This window comes from Gopherus flavomarginatus, chromosome 1 (genome assembly GCF_025201925.1).
Source record: "Gopherus flavomarginatus isolate rGopFla2 chromosome 1, rGopFla2.mat.asm, whole genome shotgun sequence".
NCBI classification, from domain to species: domain Eukaryota; kingdom Metazoa; phylum Chordata; order Testudines; family Testudinidae; genus Gopherus; species Gopherus flavomarginatus.
Window position 1 is genome coordinate 97725161 of NC_066617.1, and position 23840 is coordinate 97749000.

The following is a 23840-nucleotide window of genomic DNA, read 5'->3' on the forward strand; positions in this document are numbered from 1 at the left end:
GCTCCTAGGTCCTACCAACCATTGGTAGGTGAGTTACTGAGCTCTGGCCTAATAGGGTATGTTTGTATAATTCTCCACTGGTGCAGTTCTACAGTTAGATTAAATAGTAGTAAAAACATAAGTGCTGTGTTTTACCATCAGTGCAGTGCCACAGGTAGTAGCTGTAGTGTAATTGTCTCTGAGTTTTGTTGGTATAGACACACTTATACCTATTGCTTCCACTAGAGCAGTGTGCCATCTCCCACCCTCTCTCTGGAGCTTTTTAATAATACTTTGTACTTGGTTCATCAGAGACTTTCAGACACCTTTACGAACTTTAATGAAGCCTCACTTCATCTCCTTGTGAGATAAGGAAGCAGCATTATTCCCAATTTACAGAAAGGGACAATGAGACATACAGGCTAAGTGACATGCTCAGTGTTGTACAGTCTTTGGCACAGCTAGGAATAGAACACTGGAGCTTTGATTCCTAAACCCCTGTTCTAACCACTAGATGTACTTTCTTCTTTAACAGAGAATAAGATTAGTCCCTGTTAGGTTTGATTTTAAATATGTGGGGGAGAGAGGGAAGTGCCATTTTCTTAGTATTAAAGAAAACTGAGTGAACTAGTCCATGGCCATAAATTGCTTTTATAAAACTCTTCTCGTTCTTGACAGACCTCTGTGAATGGCAGCCTTGAATTGGCTCTAGAGACATCTGTTACCCTATATATATATATGAGTCACACACTCGCATACGTGAACAGGTGATCTCCTAAATATATGGAATTCAATAACACGTAGAATCCAGAATACTTATTTAAGCCCAAGGAGTCTGGGGATGGGGTCCTTCCCTCCGCGATCCCCCCTCAAATAGTGAACTGTGGAACAGCTCTTGAAAAAGTGCATTCTATGCTGGCAGTGTTTTACCCTTGAAATCTTTTGTGTGCATGCACAAAGTATTCTGTCCTGTTGATATCACTTGATAAGGGATGTACCTTTTAGGATATTTTTTCCTCTGTAAATGAATTTGGGCTGGATTTTAAAAGATATCTCAGGACTTATGTCACAATGGAATTATTGGGAGTTAAGTGCCAAAGTACCTTTAAAAATCTGGCCCTTTGTTCCTTCTCTCTTCCTTCTATTCAACCATATTGGCATATTCATTTTCTTACTGTAAAATGATGCCTTTTGAATACAGTAAACAAATGAGAGAGAAGAACTCTTCAGTTGAATCCAAGGTTTTGTTAATAGGAATAATGGAATGAGATTTGAGCAAAGGAAAATTTAGAATGAATATCTGAAAATATTTCTTGTTAGTGAGAGCCATTGTTGAACTGTGGAGTAGCGTCCCAAAGATATTGTTAAAAGTTTTATCACTTGAATATTTTAAAACAGAGTGGGATAAGGCACTGGAAGGCATACTGTTGGGAATATTCTGCATTGACTAGAGCATGGAGATGGAAGAAAGATGGACTAGATGTGACCAATACAGTTACTCTCTCACACCCACATTCACTTCTTCAAAAGGGCTAATTTCCCCCAAAATAAAGAAAAGTATAAGCAAAATTGATTGGGAGGAAAAACATAGACCAATATGAATGAAGATTGGATCCTCTTTAAGAAGAGATTATTAGATGGACAAAAAGTCACAATTCCATGCCCAAGGAACAGGATGACTGTGACTAAAAGTCCATCTGGGTTCAGTGGCAAAATAAAGGCAGCAATTAGAGATTAAAAATCAATATATAACTAACGGAGAAAAGGGGAAATAGCAATCAATATAAATTAGAATTTATGAAGTGTAGAAAATTGATAGGGGAGGCGTCAGATGTCAGGGAAAAATTCCTGGCTAGCAGAACTAAGGACAATAAGGAAGTTTTTTTTTAAGTATATTGGGAACAAAAGAAATCATAGAAATTATATAGGCCCATTACTTGGTGAAGATGATAATGCAAAGAAGGCTGAAGTGTAAAATAAATATTTTAGTTGCAGATTTGGCAGGAAGCAGGATTGTGTACTCTCATCATATGAGCATGATGAAGTACTTTGCAATCCATTAATAACTAAGGAGGATGTTAAACAGTATCTACTAGATATACACACTTTTAAATCAGCAGGCCCCAATAACTTGCACCTAAGAGGCCTAAAAGAGTTGGCTGAGGAGATCTCTGTTCCACTGATGTTAATTTTTAATAAATCTTGGAGTACTCTGGAAATTCCAGAAGACTAGAAGAGGGCTAATGTGCCAATATTCAAAAAGTGCAAGTGGGATGATCTGGTTAACTGTAGGCTGGTTAACCTGGCATAATTCCTGGGCAAAATAATGGAAAAGCTGATACAGAATTCCACCATTCAAGAATAAAGGATAGGAGTATAATTAATGCCAGTCAGCATGGTTTTATGAAAAATAGGTCTTGTCAAAAAACCCTTATTTCATTCCTTGGGATTACCAGTTTGGTTGGCAAAGATAACTGCATAGATGTACTTAGACATGTGTAAGGCATTTGATTTAATACCTCATGATATTCTGAATTTAAAAAAAAAATAAAAGTATATAATATCAATAAAGCACATGCTAAATGGATTAACCGGTTCTCTGACAGATATCGATCTGGGTTATTCTAGTGGAGTTCTGTAGGAATCGGCCCAATGCTAGTCAATATTTCTTCAGTTATCTGGAAGTAAATATAAAATCACTGCTGATTTAAAAAAAAATGTGGGAATGATACCAAGATTAGTAGAGGGGTAAATTTTGATAGGCTAGTCCTACAGAGTGATCTGGATCACTTGTTAAGTTAGGCCCATTCAAAACAAATGTGTACTACACAATGTGTAATACAACTGAATGTAAAGAGGATTATATCCTGAAAAGGATCTATGGTCATAGTGGACCAGCATCTCAACATGAGCTCCCAGTGTGATGCTGTGGCTAATAGGGCTATGCCAATCATTGGATGTATAAACAGGAGCAATGAGTAGAAATAGGGAGGTGATTTTTACCTCTGCATATATAATTGATGAGATAGTACTGGAATACTGCATACTGTTTCGGTGTCAACCTTTTAAATAGGATGGTGAAAGATTGGAGGGCATGGAGAAAACAGCTACAAAAATGATTAATGGGTTGGAGAAGATGCCTTACACTGAGAAACTTAAAGAGCTCAATCTGTTTAGCCTATCAAAAAAAATTAAAAAGTTACCTGTTTTGTGTATAAATATCTTTGCAGGGAGAAAATACTGGGTACTAAAGGGCTCTTTAAACTAGTGAAGGAAGGTGTAACAAGAACCAATGGCTGGAAGCTGAAGCCAGACTGAAATAGAAACAGAGCACAGATTTTTATCAGTTAGCGTAATGAAACTGGTAGATTCTTCATCTCTTGAAGTCTTTAGATCAAGACTGGATGCCTTTCTGGAAGATGTGCTTTAGCCAAACACAAGTTATTGGGTTTAATACTGGGGTAACTGGGTGAAATTCCATGATCTTTAATATACAGGAGGTCCGATTAGGTGATCTAATGGTCTCTTCTGGCCTTAAAATCTATGAATTCTTGCTTTGAAGATTACACAGGTTAAATTCAGATAGATGGACAAAAAAGAGGCAATTGGAAGAGGAAGGATAAGGGCTATGATAAAATAATGAATGAGCCTGTAAGCCATATACATATGCTAGTGGTTGCACTGTGTTTGTTTTGGGGTTTTATCATCTGTCTTCTCACAGACAATGCTGAGAAAGTCAGTTTCTTTGCCTTCCAATTTCTCTGAATCCAAGCAAAGAGCTGCGGCATTCAGCATGTGACACTGTGTATCAACTATTTTGAACAATTGCAAAAGCTCTTTTCTTAAATGGGAAGAGTTTGTCTACTGTAAGGATGTAGACGATACAAGTACCCTGACAAAGGCATGAATTTGAAGAGGGGTGGGACCCATTACTTACTAGTATTAGCTCTGGTTTCCAAGGGCCATCTTACTGTTGGAGCCGTACTTTGATGTGAGATGGACACCCTCACAACTTGTCTCCTGAATGAATAGTTTTAATGGACAAACCGCACCCTCTGTAACCTGCATGCTGCCGTCGTAATAAGTATGTTGAAGGTTTGTGTTTGAAACACTGAAGCAGTTTTATTTGTATTAAACATTTTACTGTGTCACCAAAAAATAAAATCAAATCCTAGTAATGGTGAATCTGGGGTAGGAACGTCTCTAGATATTCCTTAGATGTCACCTTGAGGACATGATGTGAGGATGCTACAGAATTTGCAGGTGGAGGGGAGAATCAGTCATATATCTTGCACTTCAAATACACTTTAGTGACCAAGATATTGTATACAAATAACAGGCACATGGGCAATTACAATTTTAGGAGCTGTTTGGGATTTTAGTGTTGGATCTTTCCTACTGGAGCACAGTCAGTCCATATTTTGTTTGTTTTTAAATGTTCATGGTTTGGAGAGAGAACTTGATGCTCTCCAGCTTCTTGAGAAACAGGCCTGACTTTTCTGCTTTGCGGATTTTTATCGTCCTGCCAAGACCCTGTGCAACTTCCTCTCCTCGTCACCCACAGCGAATACGGAAACCTTGCTGCTTAAGGCCACTTCTGCAATTGCAGGAGTGCAGTCAAGTGAGGTGGGAGGAAGGGGCTTTCTCTTCTATTCTCACTTATTTTGGAGTCAGGAGAGGAAAATACAGTGTCATATTTGAAAATGTGCCCCATGTTGTGGTGTCTCCAACTGACCTGTTTCCCTCTCTCCTCTCTCTCTGCCATCCTGCAGTGCTGCAGTTGAAGCTCCAGCAGCGACGGACACGGGAGGAACTGGTGAGCCAGGGGATCATGCCGCGTAAGTACCATTTAAACTTTTTTCTTCTCTCTGGGCATGTCTGTCACCTGCTTGTGAATGAGGGGAGGTGGTTTATGTGTGGGTTGAAACACCTGATCCTCTGTTGCTGCATAAAAAAACGCTATATATGAGAGCCCCACCCCATTCACCAGACCATCTTCTAAAGTATTAGGGCTACCTGTAATACCGAGAAGCAGTGTTGGCAACAAGTTTCTTTAAGTGTACTCAAAATACAATGACTATATTGCTTGGAGAGTGTGTGTCCTATTAGAAGTGCTTTACATACTCGGCACATGCTGGTAATCACTCTTAGCAGGCTTCCTGCCTTCAGAGCTTCCATTCTTGTCTGTCAGCTCCCCATAACTTTTGTTTGGCTGTTGTGAATTAGTCTGTCCATATCCACACACGTGGTAAGATTTCTAGTCATGCATACAAGATGTCAGGATGGCAAGGCAGCTCTGTTCCTACCTTTGCTGGATTGATTGAAACGCATTTAGTAGGAATCTGTGGGGAACAGCAGATTCTGTTGCAGGGAGAAAAGATCTGCAGACACTGTAACATGGTAATATTAATGGGTGGTGTAAGTATACTGCAACACTGAACTTAATGTGTGCATGACTAAATCAGATTTGGAGAACATAAGAACGGCCATACTGGGTCAGACCAAAGGTCCATCTAGCCCAGTATCCTGTCTTCCAACAGTGGCCAACCAGGTGCTTCAGAGGGAATAAACAGAACATGTAATCATCAAGTGATCCATCCCCTGTTGCCCATTCCCAGCTTCCGGCAAACAGACTAGAGACACCATCCTGGCTAATAGCCATTGATGGACATTTCTAGTTCTTCTTTAAACCCTGTTATAGTCTTGGCCTTCGCAACATCTTCTGTCAAAGAGTTCCACAGGTTGACTGCATTCTAGGAAGAAATACTTCCTTTTGTTTGTTTTAAACCTGCTGCCCATTAATTTCATTTGATGACTCCTAGTTCTTGTGTTAGGAGGAGGAGTAAAGAACACTTCTTTATTTACTTTCTCCTTACCAGTAATGGAAAACAGCTTTTTGAACATACTGAAAGATGCCTGGTAGAAAATGGGGCTGAAAAATTTGATTAAAACCTCTGAACTGGGTAACATTTTCCATGTGCATGAGCAGCAAGCAAACAAGGGAGCACCAAAGAGTAGATGTGAGTTATTTTTGGTGTTGTCTGCATTTCCCCTGGATGCCTTAGGGTCAGTCAAACTATGTTTCCTTCTTTAAGAAACCTCCCCTAGCGTACACACCTCCTTAATGTCAGCTAAAACCAAAAGGGGCTACAGTATCTCTTTGGACAGGGGAGGTAGGGAAGGAGTTTTCCTGGGACGTACACTGAAATGATAGTGCCTTCCCCTTCTAAAATAATAAGGCAGTTTGTCAGCTCTAACTTTCTGTAATGAAAACCTCTCAATATCACTTTGTCAGCTGGAGTACTTCATTATAAGGCAGTGATCTGCTCCTGGCAGCTTGAAAGACCCCCTTTTTAAAGCCCCCTTTTTAAAATTCCACCACCAAATTTTAAAGGGAAGATTGGGTTGATTTGATGGATTTTGCTCTTTTCTTGGATAATAGTAACTCATGCCTACCTGTGATTACTTTTATCTAGGTCTGTCTATTAATTGCAGTTAACTCAAACAAATTAATCACGATTAAAAGAATCAATCGTGATTAATCGCACTGTTAAACAATAGAATACCAACTGAAATTTGTTAAATATTTTGGATGTTTTTCTACATTTTCAAATATATCTATTTCAGTTACAACACAAAATACATAGTGTACAGTGCTCACTTTATACTATTTTTATTACGAATACTTGCACTGTAAAAATGATAAAATAAACAGTATTTTTCAATTCACCTCATCCAAGTAACATAATACAATCTCTTTATCGTGAAAGTGCAGCCTACAAATGTAGATTTTTTTATTACATAACTGCACTCAAAAACAAAACAATGTGAAGTGTTAGAGCCTACAAGTCTACTCAGTCCTACTTCTTATTCATCCAATCGCTCAGACAAACAAGTTTGTTTACATTTATGGGAGATAATGCTGCCCTCTTATTTACAATGTCATTTGAAATTGAGAACAGGCGTTCGCATGGCACATTTGAAGCTGGCATTGCAATGTATTTATGTGCCAGATATGCTAAACATTGATATGCCCCTTTATGCTTCGGCTACTAATACAGAGGACATGCTTCCATGCTGATGATGCTTATTAAAAAAAAAAAATGAATTAATTAAATTTTGACTGAACTTCTTGGGGGAGAATAGTATGTCTCCTGCTCTCTTTTACCTGCATTCTGCCATATATTTCATGTTGTAGCAGTCTCGAATGATGACCCAGCACGTGTTGTTCGTTTTAAGAACACTTTCAGTGCAAATTTGACAAAATGCATAGAACATATGAATGTGAAATTTCTAAAGATGGCTACAGCACTTGACCCAAGATTTAAGAATCTGAAGTGCTTTCCAAAATCTGAGAGAGATGATGTGTGGAGCATGCTTTCAGAAGTCTTAAAAGAGCAACACTCTGATGCGGAAACTATAGAACCTGAACCACCAAAAACAAAAATCAACTCTCTGCTAGGGGCATCTGACTCATAATGATGAAAATGAACATGTGTTGGTCTACACTGCTTTGGATGATTTCAAGCAGAACCTGTCATCAGCATGGACGCATGTCCCCTGGAATGGTGATTGAAGCATGAAGAGACATTAGAATCTTTAGTGCATCTGGCATGTAAATATCTTGCTACACTAGCTACAACTGCAATGCAAGCAAACACCTGTTCTCACTTTCAGGTGATATTGTAAACAAGAAGCAGGCAGCATTATCTCCTGCAAATGTAAACAAACTTGTTTGTCTGAGTAATTGACTGAACAAGAAGTAGGACTGATTGGACTGGTAGGCTCTAAGTTTTACATTATTTTATTTTTGAATGCAAGCTTTTTTTGTACATAATTGTACATTTGTAAGGTCAACTTTCATGATAAAGAGATTGCACTATGGTACTTGTATTAGGTGAATTGAAATATACAATGTGTTTTTGATTACAAATATTTGAACAGTAATAAAGTGAGCACTGTACACTTTGTATTCTGTGTTGTTACTGAAATCAATATATTTGAAAATGTAGAAGACGTCCAAAATATTTAAATAAATGGTATTCTATTAACAGCGCGATTTATCACGATTAATTTTTTAATCATGCAATTAATCACAATTTTTTTTAATCACTTGATAGACCTATTTTTATCCATGTGGTACATACAAATAATTCTACAGAGCAAGTTGGTTGCCTTCAGGAGGAACCAGATTGTCCCAATAGTCAGATATTTTCAACAGTTTTTCCCAGGAGAAAACATTCCCATACTCCATACAGGGCCTTCACCTCCCCAGTTCAGCTGTGTACATGAATGCTGTCTGGTGCTATCAGTATTCTCGGTATATTTGTCAGGTTCAAAGCACATACCTATCAGAAGTTTGTTTTCCCCATGTGGTTGCATATTTCCTTGTCTGCAGTTGTGAGACAGCACTGAGTCTACATTTTCAAAAGTGACTAGTGATTTAGAGTTCTTCAGATTTTGGGTGTCCAACTTTTGAGGTACCTTAAGAGACCTGATGTGCAGAGGATGGGTGCTCAACCCTTTGAAAATCATGTCCCTTTGGGGGAGGTGTCTCCAGATCACTCGGAATCACTAGTCACTTTTGAAAATGTAGACTTAATGCTGTCTCACAACTGCAGACAAGGAAAGACGCAAATCTATGGGACAAACAAACTTCTAATAGGTATGTGCTTTGAACCTGACAAATATACTGAGAGCGCCAGATAATATACAATGATTACCACCTCTATAGTCACTTTTGAAATCTTGACTGTGTTTTCTAAATGGTAAAACAAGAGAATTTTGCAGAAACGTGTTCTCTTTGCAGCACCCACACTTGACGGCTTTTATCACGAACTAAGAGAACTCTCTTCTAGAGGCCCCTTGTTAAAATATTGGCAGGATGCTGAAACGTCCTGTCTACTGAAGAGAAACCATCAGAGCAGAACTGTTCTTAAATATGATTTAAAACCAGTTTCTTCTTATCATAGTGCCAACATGGTTTGTCTGTCCTCTGTGAATCAGGCACAACTGTTTTAAAGTAGTGTTTAAAGTGTTCCTAGGCTGGGTTGCATGATAATGAGAAGTTCAAATGTGAAATGAGAAGCCAAGATGTTCAGAACAAAATTCCCTTTTTAGCTCTGGAAATGGAACATGCCATATAGCCAGCCACTGCTCCTATAGGGAGCTCACACTTAGGGCAGCTCCGTTTGTCTACTTTCAGCTCTGTAGTACCGAAATCTCTGCCTTAACGCTGGGAATGTCCAGGTTCCCTATCCCTCTCTATACCTCTCCCCCATGCACCTTTCCTGAAGATGCTCAGGTACTCAGTCTTATTCCCTACCTCCTGCTACTGCAGAAGCCCATACTCTCAATCATGTCTCCCACCTAAAGCCTTCAGCCAGGAGACAGACAGGCATCAGACATCCTAGATTATGCTTTTTAGTCACAGAAGCCAGAAGGAGGCTTGGAGCTGGATTAGGTGATCTCGTGTCTTCTCGCTGCTTGAGACTCTGATTTGCTTCTAGCCCCTGTTTGCCATCTGGAGGGCCTTGGCAGTGCATGAAAGAAATGTGGTAACTGAAATACTTTCCAGTTCCTGGTTCCTCCAGCTGAACAGTGATGTGAATTGGAGAAGCTGTTTGTGCCGGGCATAGAAGCAGCTGTTCAGTGCCTGTAGGGCAGGCTCATATTCCGGTACCCTTCATTCCATTGTCTGAAACATGAGTCTCAGATCTAACACCATTTAACTAAAAGCCTCGACTGTGCAGAGAGCTCCAGACATAGGATTACATATTCCACACCCCATGCTTCCTCTATCTAAAGACTGCTTAGGCTCCATGTCCTGGAGGAGGTCAAGGTGCTACTACTCAAGTTAAAGTGCTAGCATGTGTCATGTTGTTCCGGGGGTGTGCATTTGTGAGATGATGTTCTCAGAAGAACAGAGTTGGGAGTAGAGCATCTTGTTCCCAACTGGAATTTTGTTTGGGGAGTGAGGGAGAGTAAAGTGGCATATTTTAACATTTGTTATGAAGTACACTCAAGCTCACTTGAATGCCCTCTCAAGGTTGCCTACCTACTGTTGGAGGGATGCGTTTTACTATGTGATGTAACTGTCTCACGGTTAGAGCTAAAGCTTTTAGTAGATGAAGAGAGGATTTAAAATAACTGGGTGGTGTGCCTTCATTAATTCTTTTGGCACCAGAGGCTCAAATTCCTTCTTGTTTCTTTGTTTTTTTCAGTTTTGTTTTCACTTAGTTACCACTGGTGCAAGGTCAGAGTTGGAGATCAAAATCTTCTGTTGCCCCCAGAGCATGTATAGCAGGGGGAATGAGTAGTACACTGTGGCTGCAGTTTGTATACCTGAGCCTTGACCAAGTGGGATCTCTGCTAGCAATGAGGGGAATTCAGTGTTCATGGTCTGTTCTGTTCTTGGCCTTGCTGTTATTGGAGATTAGTTAGTGCCAGAGTCAAGTTTTTGGGTACTTGCATTTTTTAAAAAAAAATATTATTGTGTGAACAGGATGAATCAGCCTTTCCCCTTGACATATAAATTGAACACAAAATAGCTCCCTATTCAGCCCTTTTTCTAAGCTGGTGTACTGTAAAAGGAATAGGAAGATGTTGCCAATTAACAATTCTGGAGTTCAAAGACGTATTCTTAGTGTAGATGACTTATTTTTTCATGGCATTGGAATATTAAACACATTATTAGATAGCTGTCTGTCTCCCTCCATCCTGAAATGACCACTTGCGCCACAGCTGTGCAGCCACTTCTGGGGTGATGGGTTAGACACCCCGCCACCCCCTTCTGGGATGCCTCCTGATGTACTGGGATTTCACGGAGCCCGCCTGCTCCACTAGCCTGAGCTCCCTCTTCCTGTTTTGCTGAATCAGGCTCTTTGGCCTCTGGCAGCACACACACAGGTAGGGAGCACCAGCTGTAGAATCACAGAGTCTGTAAACAGCTCTCTGAGATGATTCAGCTAGGAAATTGCCCAGCACTCAAGTGCAGCTTCCCTCTGGAAAGTACACCCAAGATGATGATGTCTTCTGCTGTATAGAATGATCTCCACAGCGCCGTCTCATAAAAATTCACCCTCTCCCTCAATATTAAGAAAGATAAGCACAGCTTCTTTCTCTCACCTCGCTTCCTTCCCCGTTATAAATTGCACAAACTGGGTTATGTTATAAAAAGAAATAAGTTTATTAGCTATGAAAGGTAAATTTTAAGTGATTGTAAGAGATAGCAAACAGAACAAATCAGATTACTAAGCAAATAAAACAAAACACGCAGACTAAGCCTGACTCACTAAAGAAATAGGTTACAAAACATAATTTCTCATCCTAAATGTTAACTTTAGGCAGGATGCAGCATTTCTGAGCTTAGATTTCCAGTTATTTCTCTTTACAGACTAGACTTCTCTGTCTCAGGGTTTGTCTACACTGGCACTTCGTCGGCAAAACTTTTGTCGTTCAGGGGTGTTAGAAAACCCACCCCACCGAATGACAAAAGTGTTACCGACGAAAAGCACTGGTGTGAACTTACCGCTTTGTTGGCAGGAGTGCTCTCCTGCTGACAAAGCCGCTGCTATTCATGGGGGATGGAAATTTTTTGTCGGCAGTGATCTCTCTCCTGCCATCCATCTCCACCCTGTGACAAACAGAGGCTAGAGACACTGTTCCTTACCCATCCTGGCTAATAGCCATTAATGGACTTAACCTCCATGAATTTATCTAGTTCTCTTTTAAACCCTGTTATAGTCCTAGCCTTCACAACCTCCTCGGGCAAGTAGTTCCACAGGTGAACTGTGCACTGTGTGAAGAGGAACTTCATTTGTTTTAAACCTGCTGCCCATTAATTTCAGTTGGTGGCCCCTAGTTCTTATATTATGGGAACAAGTAAATAACTTTTCCTTATTCACTTTCTCCACATCACTCATGATTTTATATACCCCTATCATATCCCCCCTTAGTCTCCTCTTTTCCAAGCTGAGAAGTCCTAGCCTCTTTAATCTCTTCTCATATGGGACTTGTTCCAAACCTCTAATCATTTCAGTTGCCCTTCTCTGAACCTTTTCTAATGCCAGTATATCTTTTTTGAGATGAGACCACATCTGTATGCAGTATTCAAGATGTGGGCGTACCATGGATTTATATTAGTGTGGATTTTGATCTCTGGCTCCTAGTAACATGTACAAACTAGTTGTAAACTATAGCCAGAGCAGGACCAGTTGCCTTGTGGTTAGTGCCTTGCACAATCCTTCAAGAAAACCAGTTTGTTGTCCTCTCTAAGGACAGGCATTAAAGAGCCAGCAATGCTGCAGAGGAAGACCACCTTCTCTGGGCGAGTGTTTCATGTTTCTCTGTAGCCCCTCTGTGACTGAGGCCTTGTCCACACTGGTAAGTTTCTGCGCAGTAAAGCAGCTTTCTGTGTTGTAACTCCTGAAGTGTACACATGCTAAGCCACAGAAACTGTGCAGTTGCAGCGCTGTAAAAAAACCCACCCCAATGAGAGGTGTACAGCTTTCTGCACTTGGGGTACAGTGCCAGTGTAGACACCCTGGTCGATTACAGCGCTGCAGTTGGCCTCCAGGAGGTGTCCCACAATGCCTGTTGTTGCCTCTCTGGTCAGTGGTTTGAAGTCAACCGCCCTGCCCTCAGGTGACCAACCATCATCCCCACCCCGTACAATTCTTTGTAATTTTGAAAGTTCCCTTCCTGTTTGCTTGGTGGTGAAGACAATGGTCTCAGCATATTTTTCCAGGTGGCCATGCCTGCTCCATGCACCAGGTGATCCTCCGCTTGGAGCAATGCCGAGCTGCTGGACCTCATCAGCATTTGGGGAGAGGAGGCTGTCCAGTCCCAGCTGCAGTTCAGCCATAGGAATTATGATACCTACAGACAGTTTTCATGATGCATGCAGAAAGGGGGCATGACTTGGACACACTGCAGTGCAGGGTCAAAGTGAAGGAGCCGCTTAACGCCTACCACAAGGCATGGGAGGCAAACCGCTGCTCCGGTGCTGTGCCCAAGAGTTGCTGGTTCTGCAAAGAGCTGGACATGATACTCAGTGGTGACTCCACCTCCACTGCAAAGGCCACTGTGGATATGTCAATGGCTCATATGCCAGCCAAAAGTGGACGGACCCAGAGGCTGAGGATGACTGGAGGTCAGAGATGCATGCAGCCCGGCGCTCTTTTCTTCCCTGGAGGAGGCTAGCCAGTCACAACAGTCGGATCTTGGCAAAGCACAAACAGGAGAAGAGGCCCCGGTAAGTGGATATGATTTTGGGAATCGCTGAAGCGAGTTGTTGGGGGCAGGAGAGTTGCAAAAAGCAGGCTTGTGTCTGTATGATGTGTGTACCACCACGTGCCTAGTCTGACCGGCAGAACAGGTTGTTGTTTGACTCTCTCACTTCACGGGAATCTGCCTCAGAGATCTCCAGGAAACTCTCATGGAGATATTGTGCAATCCGCTGCCACAGGTTCTTTGGCAGAGCTGCTTTGTTTCTTGCCTGTCTAATGGTAACTTTCCCATGCCAGTCTGCCGTTGTTGGGAGGGGTCGAGAAGAAACACCATTGCTGCACATAGGCGAGCTGCATAAGGGCCAGGGCGGAAGCCGCAGTCTTGGAGAAGACCCTCCCTTGATTCCCTGTTCACCCTCAGCAGCGAGATATCTTCCATAATGAACACAGCATGTGGAAAATGTGGGGACAGGAATGATTATCAGGCCCCACTGCAGTGCTGACTCTCCCCAAGAGCTATGTGCCCAGTGTACTGTAGGGACCAGGAACACTGATTTACCCTGCTGCCGCTGCTGCTACTCACCATTCTGGGGGTTTTGTGGCTCGTGTGTTTGCCTGGGGTCAGCCAGTTAGTGACAGATGTGTGAGTACTGACTGTGTTTTGAATCACTGAATCAGTGTTCTCTGTGTTGCAAACAATACTGCTTCTGTAAAATGTTGAGTTTTGGCTTCACGGAGATGACCTTGGAAGCCTAGCCCAGCCTCCCTCTTTGTTGTCGCCAGCTGAACGGCTGCGCAGAATTAGAAAGCGGCCATGAAGAACTAAGGAGGACTTTCTGTGTGAGGTTATGATGCACTCTGCGGCCGAAAAACAGGAATTGAGGGAGTGGCAGGACAGCAAAAAGAGGGACCAAAAGGAGAACATGACATGCCAGAATGATGTCACAGAGCGGCTCTCTAAAGTTATGGAGCACCAAGCAGACACGCTCCAGGCAATACTAGCACTGCAAACCGAGCAGCTACATGCCCGCCCTTCCCTGCAACCGCTGTCGCAAAACTCTTTCCCATGTGCGCCCTGGATGCTGCCAGCACACTCTTATCAACCTCCTGGCTCCAGTCTGTACCCGTGGCATTCCACTCCTGCCCCGTCACAGTTCAGCCCTGCGGACTCCCAGTACCCACTGCACTCAACATCCATCCCTCTGCAGTTTGGCCCCTGTTGAAGTACACTACCCACTGCAATGTACTCCAAAGGAGAAGGTTGGATATGATCCCTGGACCTAAACAAATCTTTAACCTTCCTGGGACCCCTCCTCCTTCTGGGACTTCCCCATCCCACTCAGTGCTGATGTGTTTTTTGTTCTCTCTCCTCCAGTTGTTGTTTTTTAATAGAAGAATTGTGTTGGTTTGAAAGCAATCTTTATTCTTGCTTTATTCTTATTATAAATTGAAAGCAAACAGAGCCCTGCAAAGCAACAGTCAGTTATCTTAAACCTTCATATTGCATCATCTGCAGCAATCGTAATCACCTCCTAGCATTACAAGGACTGCACTCCCGAGCATAGCAACAAATACTAGTGGCTTTCAGCTTCAACTTGCTGCCTCAAGGCATCCCTGATCCTTATGGCCCTGCGTTGCGCCCCTCTAATAGCCCTGGTCTCTGGCTGTTCAAATTCAGCCTCTAGGTGCTGAGCCTCAGCAATCCAGCCCTGGGTGAAGCTTTCACCCTTCCCTTCACAAATATTATGGAGTGTACAGCATGTGGCTATAAGCATAGGAATATTATTATTGGCCAGGTCCAGCTTCCCATATAGGCAGCACCAGCGAGCCTTTAAACGGCGAAAAGCACGCTTAACAGTCTTTCTGCACTTGCTCAGCCTGTTGTTGAACTGCTCCTTGCTGCTGTCAAGTTGCCCCATGTATGGCTTCATGAGCCACAGCATTAAGGGGTAGGCAGGGTCTCCTAGGATCACAATAGGCTTTTTGAATTCCCCTATGGTGATCTTCTCATCTGGGAAGAAAGTCCCTGCTTGCATCTTCCTGAGCAGGCCAGTGTTCCGAAAGATGCATGCGTCATGCACCTTTCCGGACCAGCCTGTGTTAATGTCAGGTGATCCACAAGTGCCTGGAGATCCATAGAGAAATACCCCTTGTAATTAATGTGCTAGATGGTCTGGTGCCAGAATTGGAATATTCGTGCCATCTGTCTCCCCTCCGCAGTTAGGGAAGCCCATTTGTGCAAAGCCATCCACAATGTCACACATGTTGCCCAGAGTCACTTTTTTTGGAGTAGGATGTGATTAATGGCCCTGCACACTTCCAACAACACGAATCCAATAGTCGACTTGCCCACTCAGACCAGGTTAGCGACCTATCAGTAGCAGTCTGGAATAGCCAGCTTCCACAGTGCAATTGCCACCTGCTTCTCTAGTGACAGGGGAGCTCTCATTCTCATGTCCTTGCGTTGCAGGGTTGGGGCTAGCTCATCACAGAGTCCCATGAATGTGGCTTTCCTCATCCAAAAGTTCTGCAGCCACTGCTCATCATCCCAGACGTGCATGACGATGTGATCCCACGACTCATTGCTTGTTTTCCAAGCCCAAAAGCGGCGTTACACTGTGATCAGCACCTCTGTGAATGCTGCAAGCAGTCTCATGTTGTAGCTAGTACGTGTGGTGAGATCAATGTCACACTCCTCTTGCCTTTGTAGTTTAAGGAATAACTCCACTGCCGCTTATGACGTGTTAGTCAGAGCGAGCAGCATACGGGTCAGCAGTTCAGGAACTGTTCCTGCAGACCGAAGAGGGCTGAACGTACAGTACACAAACCACTGAAAAATGGCGCCAAATGTGGATGGAAGCACAGGGATTGCCGGGATGTGAAGCAATACATCATAGGGTATTGGGACAGGACTCAGGATGACCCGCAACTCCCTCCGCATTCCCACAATTCTTAGCGGCAGAAGAGAAAGAGGTGCTCTGTGGGATAGCTGCCCAGAGTGCACCACTCTGAATAGCACCGCAAGTGTGGAGATACTATTGCACAGGCAGCTGACTGTGAACACACAACCGTGGTTTCCCTTCAGCGCTTTCTGAGAGGCACTGTAACTGCCAGCACTGTAACTCTGCCGGTGTAGACATATCCTAGTATCAGAGAGGGCATGATCCTGGTTGACAGCTGCAATGCAGAGCCTGAGGGGGGAGTTTTCTTTTTCCCTTCTCCTTAATAGGGGTCTTATTTCATCGAACTTTGACACCAGAGTCTGGCTGTTCCACTAGTGTACTGATGTGTTTTAAATGTCTAAGTGGATAGAAAGGCTGTAAGGACAGGCCAGCCCAAAGGAAATAATCCGTCCGTGTCTGTTTAATGCCCCCTCTAGCTACTGCTGGCAACTGGGTGAGTGGATAGAGATACATGGGATTTACCAGCTCTTGCTTTCCTCTGACAGTTTATGCAGGAGTTTGTCTGACATCAGTTTCCTCTCCATCCACCAGGCTTAATCCTGATGCATACTGGCTCACCTTCTGTTCTCCTTCAAACTGTCTGCACAGATTATGGAAACTGACTGAGAATGGAGCCCTGTCCCCACTAGTCCCTAAACTGAGTGTTGGGTTTCTTTTATCCGGAGTGAAAAGGAGTGTGTGTTCTGGGTCACTCCACTCACTTTATTACACTTCTGCACCTTGGCTCTCTATTCCGTGCAATTTATAACATCAACACTCTGATCCAGTTTACAGGTTAATGTTGATGGGGCTTTGGTGGTGTTGTTTCCAGTTTCCATCTACATTCTGGAATATGGGGATGGATCCATGGGTGTTCTCAAGCTCCATTCCAGATTCTCAGAGACAGGAGATTTTGCAATGAGGGCACTGTATCTCTCATTGCAGGATTGTAGTCTAAGATTCTATAGTTTAAATTCCAAAGGAATTATTAACTGCTTTAATCCCCTGAAAGTGGTTTATCCCTGTGTTAGAAACATATGCTAACCAGTATGCTCTGATCACACCCAGTACATTAGATATAAATCAAACACATTTTGATAATAAACAAGTATCTACCATATTGCCCCATTTATGACTCTCCTGATCAAAGAGACTGTGGCGGGAATCTGTATGTTACACTGAGAGCCACACTGAAAATTTATCAGTCGTCTAAGTGTTGCACCTAGTTTTTCTTTCATTCCTCACTAAATAGGAGAGATGTAAAGATCTGCAAGCTGGTATCTTTCTTTTCCTTTATACTTTCTTTTCTAGTATAAAGCAAAAAATGAAAACTGAGTTAATCCCAGATTTATCCACTGAATGTTGTTAGTAACCAGGCTGTGGGGAACCTATGGTATGTACGTTTTAACCTTTCAAAATGCTTTATTTACTCTATGAAATCCTCTTGGCACTTCCTGGTTCACGTATTGAATCCCAGAATTACAAATACTAGAGGTTGCAGTGATATTGCTGGTATTTGTGATGTCATATTTTGAGAGTGCTGCAAGAATCAAGAAGTGCTAGACCCAATAAAAGATTTTTTTAATGGCTAGTTCAGATTTATTCCGAAATCCCCCTTCCCTCACCATGTTAGCAGCATATAGCAGAGAAATTTGGAATTAACTCATTTTTAATTTTTGTGCTGTGGTTCACTTTCAGCTTGTCTGCTTCTTGAGGAGCAGGGTGGGGAGTTTTGCCGTATCTCTGACTCTGATCACATCTCTTAAAACATGCTGCATCCTGCCTCTGAGTCTGACCTTGGGTATGTGGGGGGAATCTGTACATTCACTGAGAGCTACATTGACAACCTGCCAGGAGCCTAAGGGCTGTATCTGGTGTGCCTGTTCATTTCCATTTTAAACAAATGCATACAACTCTAATGTTTGGTTGTGTTTGTATCTTCCTTAATTAATAAAACATGCTTGCTGATTTAGTTTGCTGCCAGTGAAACCTGCAACTTCCTCAGCTTTCCCCTCTCTGGAGTTGTAGGAAGGGGAGGATGCATTCAAGGATTCCATAGGTGGCATTTGTCTCTTAGATGTTCCTGTAACAAAGCAATAAACGTACAAATACAGGCTGCTTTCCAAAGAGGCGTAGTCCAGGGCAATGAAATCACGTATGGCAATTACCTTTGCGAGGGACTGGACAGAATTCTCTGGGGTCCCCGTCCCAGGGTAATGCAGCCCTCTCCTCCCCTGAACAGTCCTTTAGTAAGCAAAACTTTTTCATGTTGTTTGTTCAGATCTTTGCTTTTTGTGACAGAGGCTGGGGATGGTCTTTTTAATTTTTTTGCCCAGGCATTTTGCCAAGTTGGCAGAAATTTGCTTAGGCAGAGGAGAGATTATTCATCAAAGGGAGAGACATGAAGTCTGGTCCAAGAATGGATGAATCAAAGGATTCCTGTCAGAGGTCCTCCTCAACCTTCTCTCCTCCTTTGGAGATTGAAAAGCTATAGGTGTCCTTCCTGACCCTTTCTTAATTTTTTAAACTCTGAGGGTTTTTGGTAATACACGCTGCATACCAAGAGTTAATGGAAGCAGACATCTATTTACAAATCTGTATCTCTTCTATAAATGAGATGAAATGTTTAAAGTGATGCTTACTCATTTTAGAGGATCTGGTTGTGGTCATAGGTAATGTTTTCTGTTTTGCACTTAAATATGGATTCAACCTCTTTGTTTTGAATGGAAAAATACAGCATATTCTTAACAAATTACAGCACTCTTAAAGTACAGAGTGAATTTTCTGGGAACTGACGAATACATTTGTTAATTGATTTGTGTTCAAATTAACTAAAAGCTGAGGTTTTTTAAGAAACTTAGCACCATGTCAGGTTTTTCATTGTTCCTAATCAGATTAACAGTGGAATAACATACACACATCAAACTTTTCATATAGTTGAAATGAACTGAAATCTGTGTAGGCTATCTTTTAAAGCAACTAAGTTGTAATTAAGCTTTTAATTATTATTTTACCTATTTGCTGTTGTGTATGCTGAAGACTGGTTCAGATCAACAACTAAAGTAATTGATATCAGACTTATCTCAGCCATCTACAGTAACTCCTCACTTAAAGTTGTCCCGATTAACGTTGTTTCATTGTTCCATTGCTGATAATTAGGGAGCATGCTTATTTAAAGTTGTGCAATGCTCCCTTCTAAGGTTGTTTGGCAGCCGCCTGCTTTTCCACTGCTTGCAGGAAGAGCAGCCCGTTGCAGCTAGCTGGTGGGAGCTTGGAACCAGGGTGGACCAGTAGCCCTCCTATCAGCTCCCTGCTCCCCTAAGTTCCCTGTACTGCAGCCATCCAGCAGGCTATCAGTTGCCTCCCTCCCACCATTGCCATTTGCTGCCCCTGCCCTCTGCCTTGGAGCTGCTCCCAGAAACTCCTACTTGCTGTGCAGGGGGGAAAAGGGGGGGGGTAATGTCAAGGTGTCCCCCTCCCCCCTGCTCCTGCACCCCGCTTACCCCTTCTCCATATAGAGCAGGGAGGGGACACGGACGGAGAGAGCTTGAGGCAACAGCTGCTGTCTCAACTTCCTGATCCACTTAAAAAGACAGTGCACTTAAGAGTGGGTCATTTGTTAATCTTTCCAGCTATACTTAACCCACCCAATAATATTGTTAATCTTTCCAGCCATATAGTTGGTGTGGCTGCCTCCACCTTTTCATGTTCTCTGTATGTATATATAGTTCTTACTATATGTTCGATTCTATGCACCTGATGAAGGGGGCTGTAGCCCACGAAAGCTTATGACCAGATAAATTTGTTAGTCTCTAATGTGCCATAAGTACTCCTGTTCTTTTTGTGGATACAGACTAATACAGCTGCTATTCTGAAACCTTATTTAAAGGGGCAGTGTGCATCTCTTGCTCTCTCCCACGCACAAGGTGTGTGTTGGTCTCTGTCTGCTATGCTTTCTCCCCTCCCTCATGTTTCTGCTCCCTTGTGTGAGAGGCTACATTAACAACAATGTGTTAACCCTTGAGGGCTCAGCCGAGTGCTAGTTCATCATTTAGCAGCAAGGCATTCCTTGGGAAATATCCCTCCCTCTTCCACCGTCTAACTTCACCACCTCAGCAAGTTTCACAGTCATCATGGCTGTGAACAGTATTAAATTGTTTGTTTAAAATGTATACTGTGTGTATATCTATATAATATATATAATATATAGTTTTTTGTCTGATGAAAAAAATTTCCCTGGAACCTAACCCCCCCATTTACATTAATTCCTATGGGGAAATTGGATTCGCTTAACATCGTTTCGCTTAAAGTCACATTTTTCAGGAACGTAACTACAACGTTAAGCAAGGAGTTACTGTACCACCCTTCCTCTACAGCTAACTTGCATGTTACAGTTCTGTTGGTTGAAATTACTTGGGCCTGGCCTACACCTGACATTTAGGTTGACCTACCTATATGGCTGAGATATATAGTTAAGCCAACCTAACCCCTGCATAGGTCAATTCCTTCACTGACCTTGGCACTGCCTCTTAAGGGGCTGGATTAACTACAGTGACAGAAAAAACTCTTCCATCGTTGTAGCAAGTGTCCACCCTACAGCAGGTTATCTGCTGCTGTAGTTAGGGGCGGCTCTAGACATTTTGCCGCCCCAAGCACGAAGGGTCTGCTGAAGCCGCGGGACCAGCGGACCCTCCACAGGCAAGCCGCCGAAAGCATCCTGCCTGCTGCCCTAGCAGCGACCGGCAGAGGTCCCTCCGCTGCTTGTCACCCCAAGCACATGCTTGGAGCGTTGGTGCCTAGAGCCGCCCCTGGCTGTAGTGCTTTCAGTGTAGACATAGTATGGTATAAAGGGAAGCTAGACACAATGTGTCGAGTTCTCATTAGTAGAATACTGGGCCCAAGTGTCACTGCTGTCTAAAGATTCCGTGGCTACATTCTAGCTTTGGATATTAGTGCTCGAACGGCTTCTGACGGGGCTGCCCAGAGGATTCAGGGGGTCTGGGACAAAGAGGGGGAGCTGCGGTGCTTGTACTCACCCAGTGGCGGTCCAGGTCTTCACTGGCATTTTGGCGACAGGGGGCCCTGCAGTCGCTCCGCATCTTCAGCAGCACTGAAGGGCTCCCCGCTGCTGAAATGCTGCCAAAGACCTGGAGCGAATGAAGGGCTCCCCGCTGCCGAAATTCTGCTGAAAACCCAGACCACTGTTGGGCCAGGGCTTGCGGGGCCCCTGTGGGGCCTGGGACAAATTGCCCCACTTGCCCACCCCTCTGGGCAGCCCTGGCTCCTGATGCCACTTGTCTTGGCTTCATTGTACATTGAGGCAGCATTGCTGGAGGAAATGAGAAATGAAGGGGGAACACCTAAAGCACACAGACATTGAGACTTCTGCAGTGGATTCCCCCCAAGCCCTCGTCTTCCCTTCATGTAATGCCTGTCTCACTAACCCAGCCCTCTGAACCAGTAAGATAGTTGCAAATTAAGGGCCAGATTCACTCATATGCTTTACCTGTTCGTGCTGCTCAGGTAATGCAGAGCAGCTATAAACCCAGCTTAACTGGTTGGTGCTCTCTGACTGGTTTGTGCTGCTTTGGTGTGTTGATGAATCTGCTCCTAACATTAAAAGTAAAGATTTAAAGTTTGTACTGCACATCTTCAAATCTTTGAAAATATTTCATGGTAATGTTTTTTTTGGGTTTATCAGTTAGCGTTTATGTGTGACATTTAAAAAAAACTAAGTACATTCCCAGACAAAAAACTGATAAGATGGAGTTAAATTTGAGAGTACATATCAGTAACTTAAAGATAAAAAAGTATTATGGAGATGTCGGAGTTATTCCAAAGCCAATTATTATAAACCCAGAAAATGCATAGTTGAGGCTACACTTAAGATATCCAAACATGTTAAGCTAAGAAATGCACAGTTAAGGTATCCAAATACAGTAGAACTTCAGAGTTATGAAAACTAGTTATAAACTGATCGGTCAACCACACACGTCATTTGGAACCAGAAGTACTTAGTCAGGCAGCAGCAGAGACCCGGGGGGTGGGGGGGGAAGCAAATACAGGACAGTACTGGGTTAAACATAAACTACTATTTAAAAAAAAAAAAGGAAAAATAATTTTCTGAAAAGGTAAGGAAACTACTTCTGTGTTTGTTTCATTTAAATTAAGATGGTTAAAACCAGCATTTTTCTTTTGCATAGTAAAGTTTCAAAGCTGTATTAAGCAAATGTTCAGCTGTAAACTTTGGAAAGAACAAACATAATGTTTTATTCAGAGTTACAAACATTTCAGTTATGAATAACCTCCATTCCCAAGGTGTTTGTAACTCAGGTTCTACTGTAATGTTAACTTGGTCCTGTAGTGATGCCACCAAAGGAAAAATGTGCTGGGAAGAACAACTCTTTAAATTTAATCAGAGGCTACAAATACTGTTATGCACTAATAATAATCATAGGATTATTGAATGGCAACGCTAAAGGGCAGTGTTAAGGCTGTTTGGGTGCCTTAATTGTGTGCTTCTCACCTTAACATGTTTGGATTTCTTTTAAGTATAACCATAACTCTGAATTTCCTGAGTTTATAATGCTTGGTTTTGGAATAATGGCAACATCCCTGTAAATCGTTTTTACCCTTAAATTACTGATACATATTCTCAACCTTAACTTCATTTTAACAGTTTTTGTGTAAAATACGTATACATTTATTAGTTGCTTATATCCTTGGTTGTGAAGTGATCCCTCTTCTCCCCACCCCTGCCACATACACTGTGGGCCCAGGAGGTTTCAGCTTCTTCTAGAGCAGTGATCCAAAGATTCCCATTGACTTCAGGTTTCAGAGGGGTAGCCGTGTTAGTCTGTATCAGCAAAAACAACAAGGAGTTCATGTGACACCTTAGAGTCTAACAAATTTATTTGGGCATAAGCTTTCGTGGGCTAAACCTCATTTCATCAAGACTCTGAGGTGCCACAGGGACTCCTCATTGTTTTTTCCATTGACTTCAGTGGCCCTTAGATCAGGTCCTGAGTGGGAATTATCCATTAAGATCAACTGTGTGTGTCCTGTCTATTTGATTTCCCTGCAGTTGTGTAGGGGGCAGGAATGGGATGAAATAGGATACTGGTGGTAGACCTTTCTGTCATTTCCAGCTCTCCTGGTTTTTCCCCCACTATCTTGGTGTTTTTAATGCATGTTGCTATCCAGGATCTTTTTCTAACTTTGTATTTGGAAATGAGCCATGAAGATGATTTGGGAGTTACTTTGTGATCACTGTCCTTAATGTGCTGAAGCTCCCGCAATGTGAGAAATAGTGTTTGTAAGGGCATGTCTACACTCCAAAATTATGTTGACCTAAGCTAAGTCGGCATACAGCTGCTGCAGTAATTAAATCGCTTGCTTGTCCACACTGTGCTCCTTGTGTCAGTGGTACGTGTCCTCACCAGGATTTGCTTGTACCGACTGTTCCATCAGTGTGAGACATTGTAGGGCAGCTTCTGAAAGCCAGTAACAGTAGAAAGCAATGCAGTGTTTACACTGACACTGAGTCAACATAACTACATTGACTCTACACCTCTTGGGGAGGTGAAGTTAAGTCAGCACAGCAGGACAGTTGCACTGGTGGGAGCAAAATTTTAGTGCAGACACTCTAGGGCCTGTCTACATTATGCAGCTTTTAGCCACAAGGCTGTGT

At 42.7% G+C, this 23840-nt stretch overlaps 1 protein-coding gene across 7 annotated transcripts in view; it reads left to right on the top strand.

Moving 5' to 3' along the window:
- Positions 1–23840, top strand: part of MRTFA (myocardin related transcription factor A) — a 165816-nt gene that overhangs the window by 109120 nt on the left and 32856 nt on the right. For 5 of the 7 annotated variants that reach the window (XM_050916919.1, XM_050916930.1, XM_050916963.1 and 2 more), the window contains one exon: positions 4752–4817. In XM_050916919.1, the coding sequence (XP_050772876.1) occupies positions 4752–4817 (66 nt within the window). Of the gene's footprint in view, positions 1–4431; positions 4818–23840 lie in introns of those variants that run through there. The other 2 variants (XM_050916909.1, XM_050916941.1) reach the window with 1 other exon arrangement.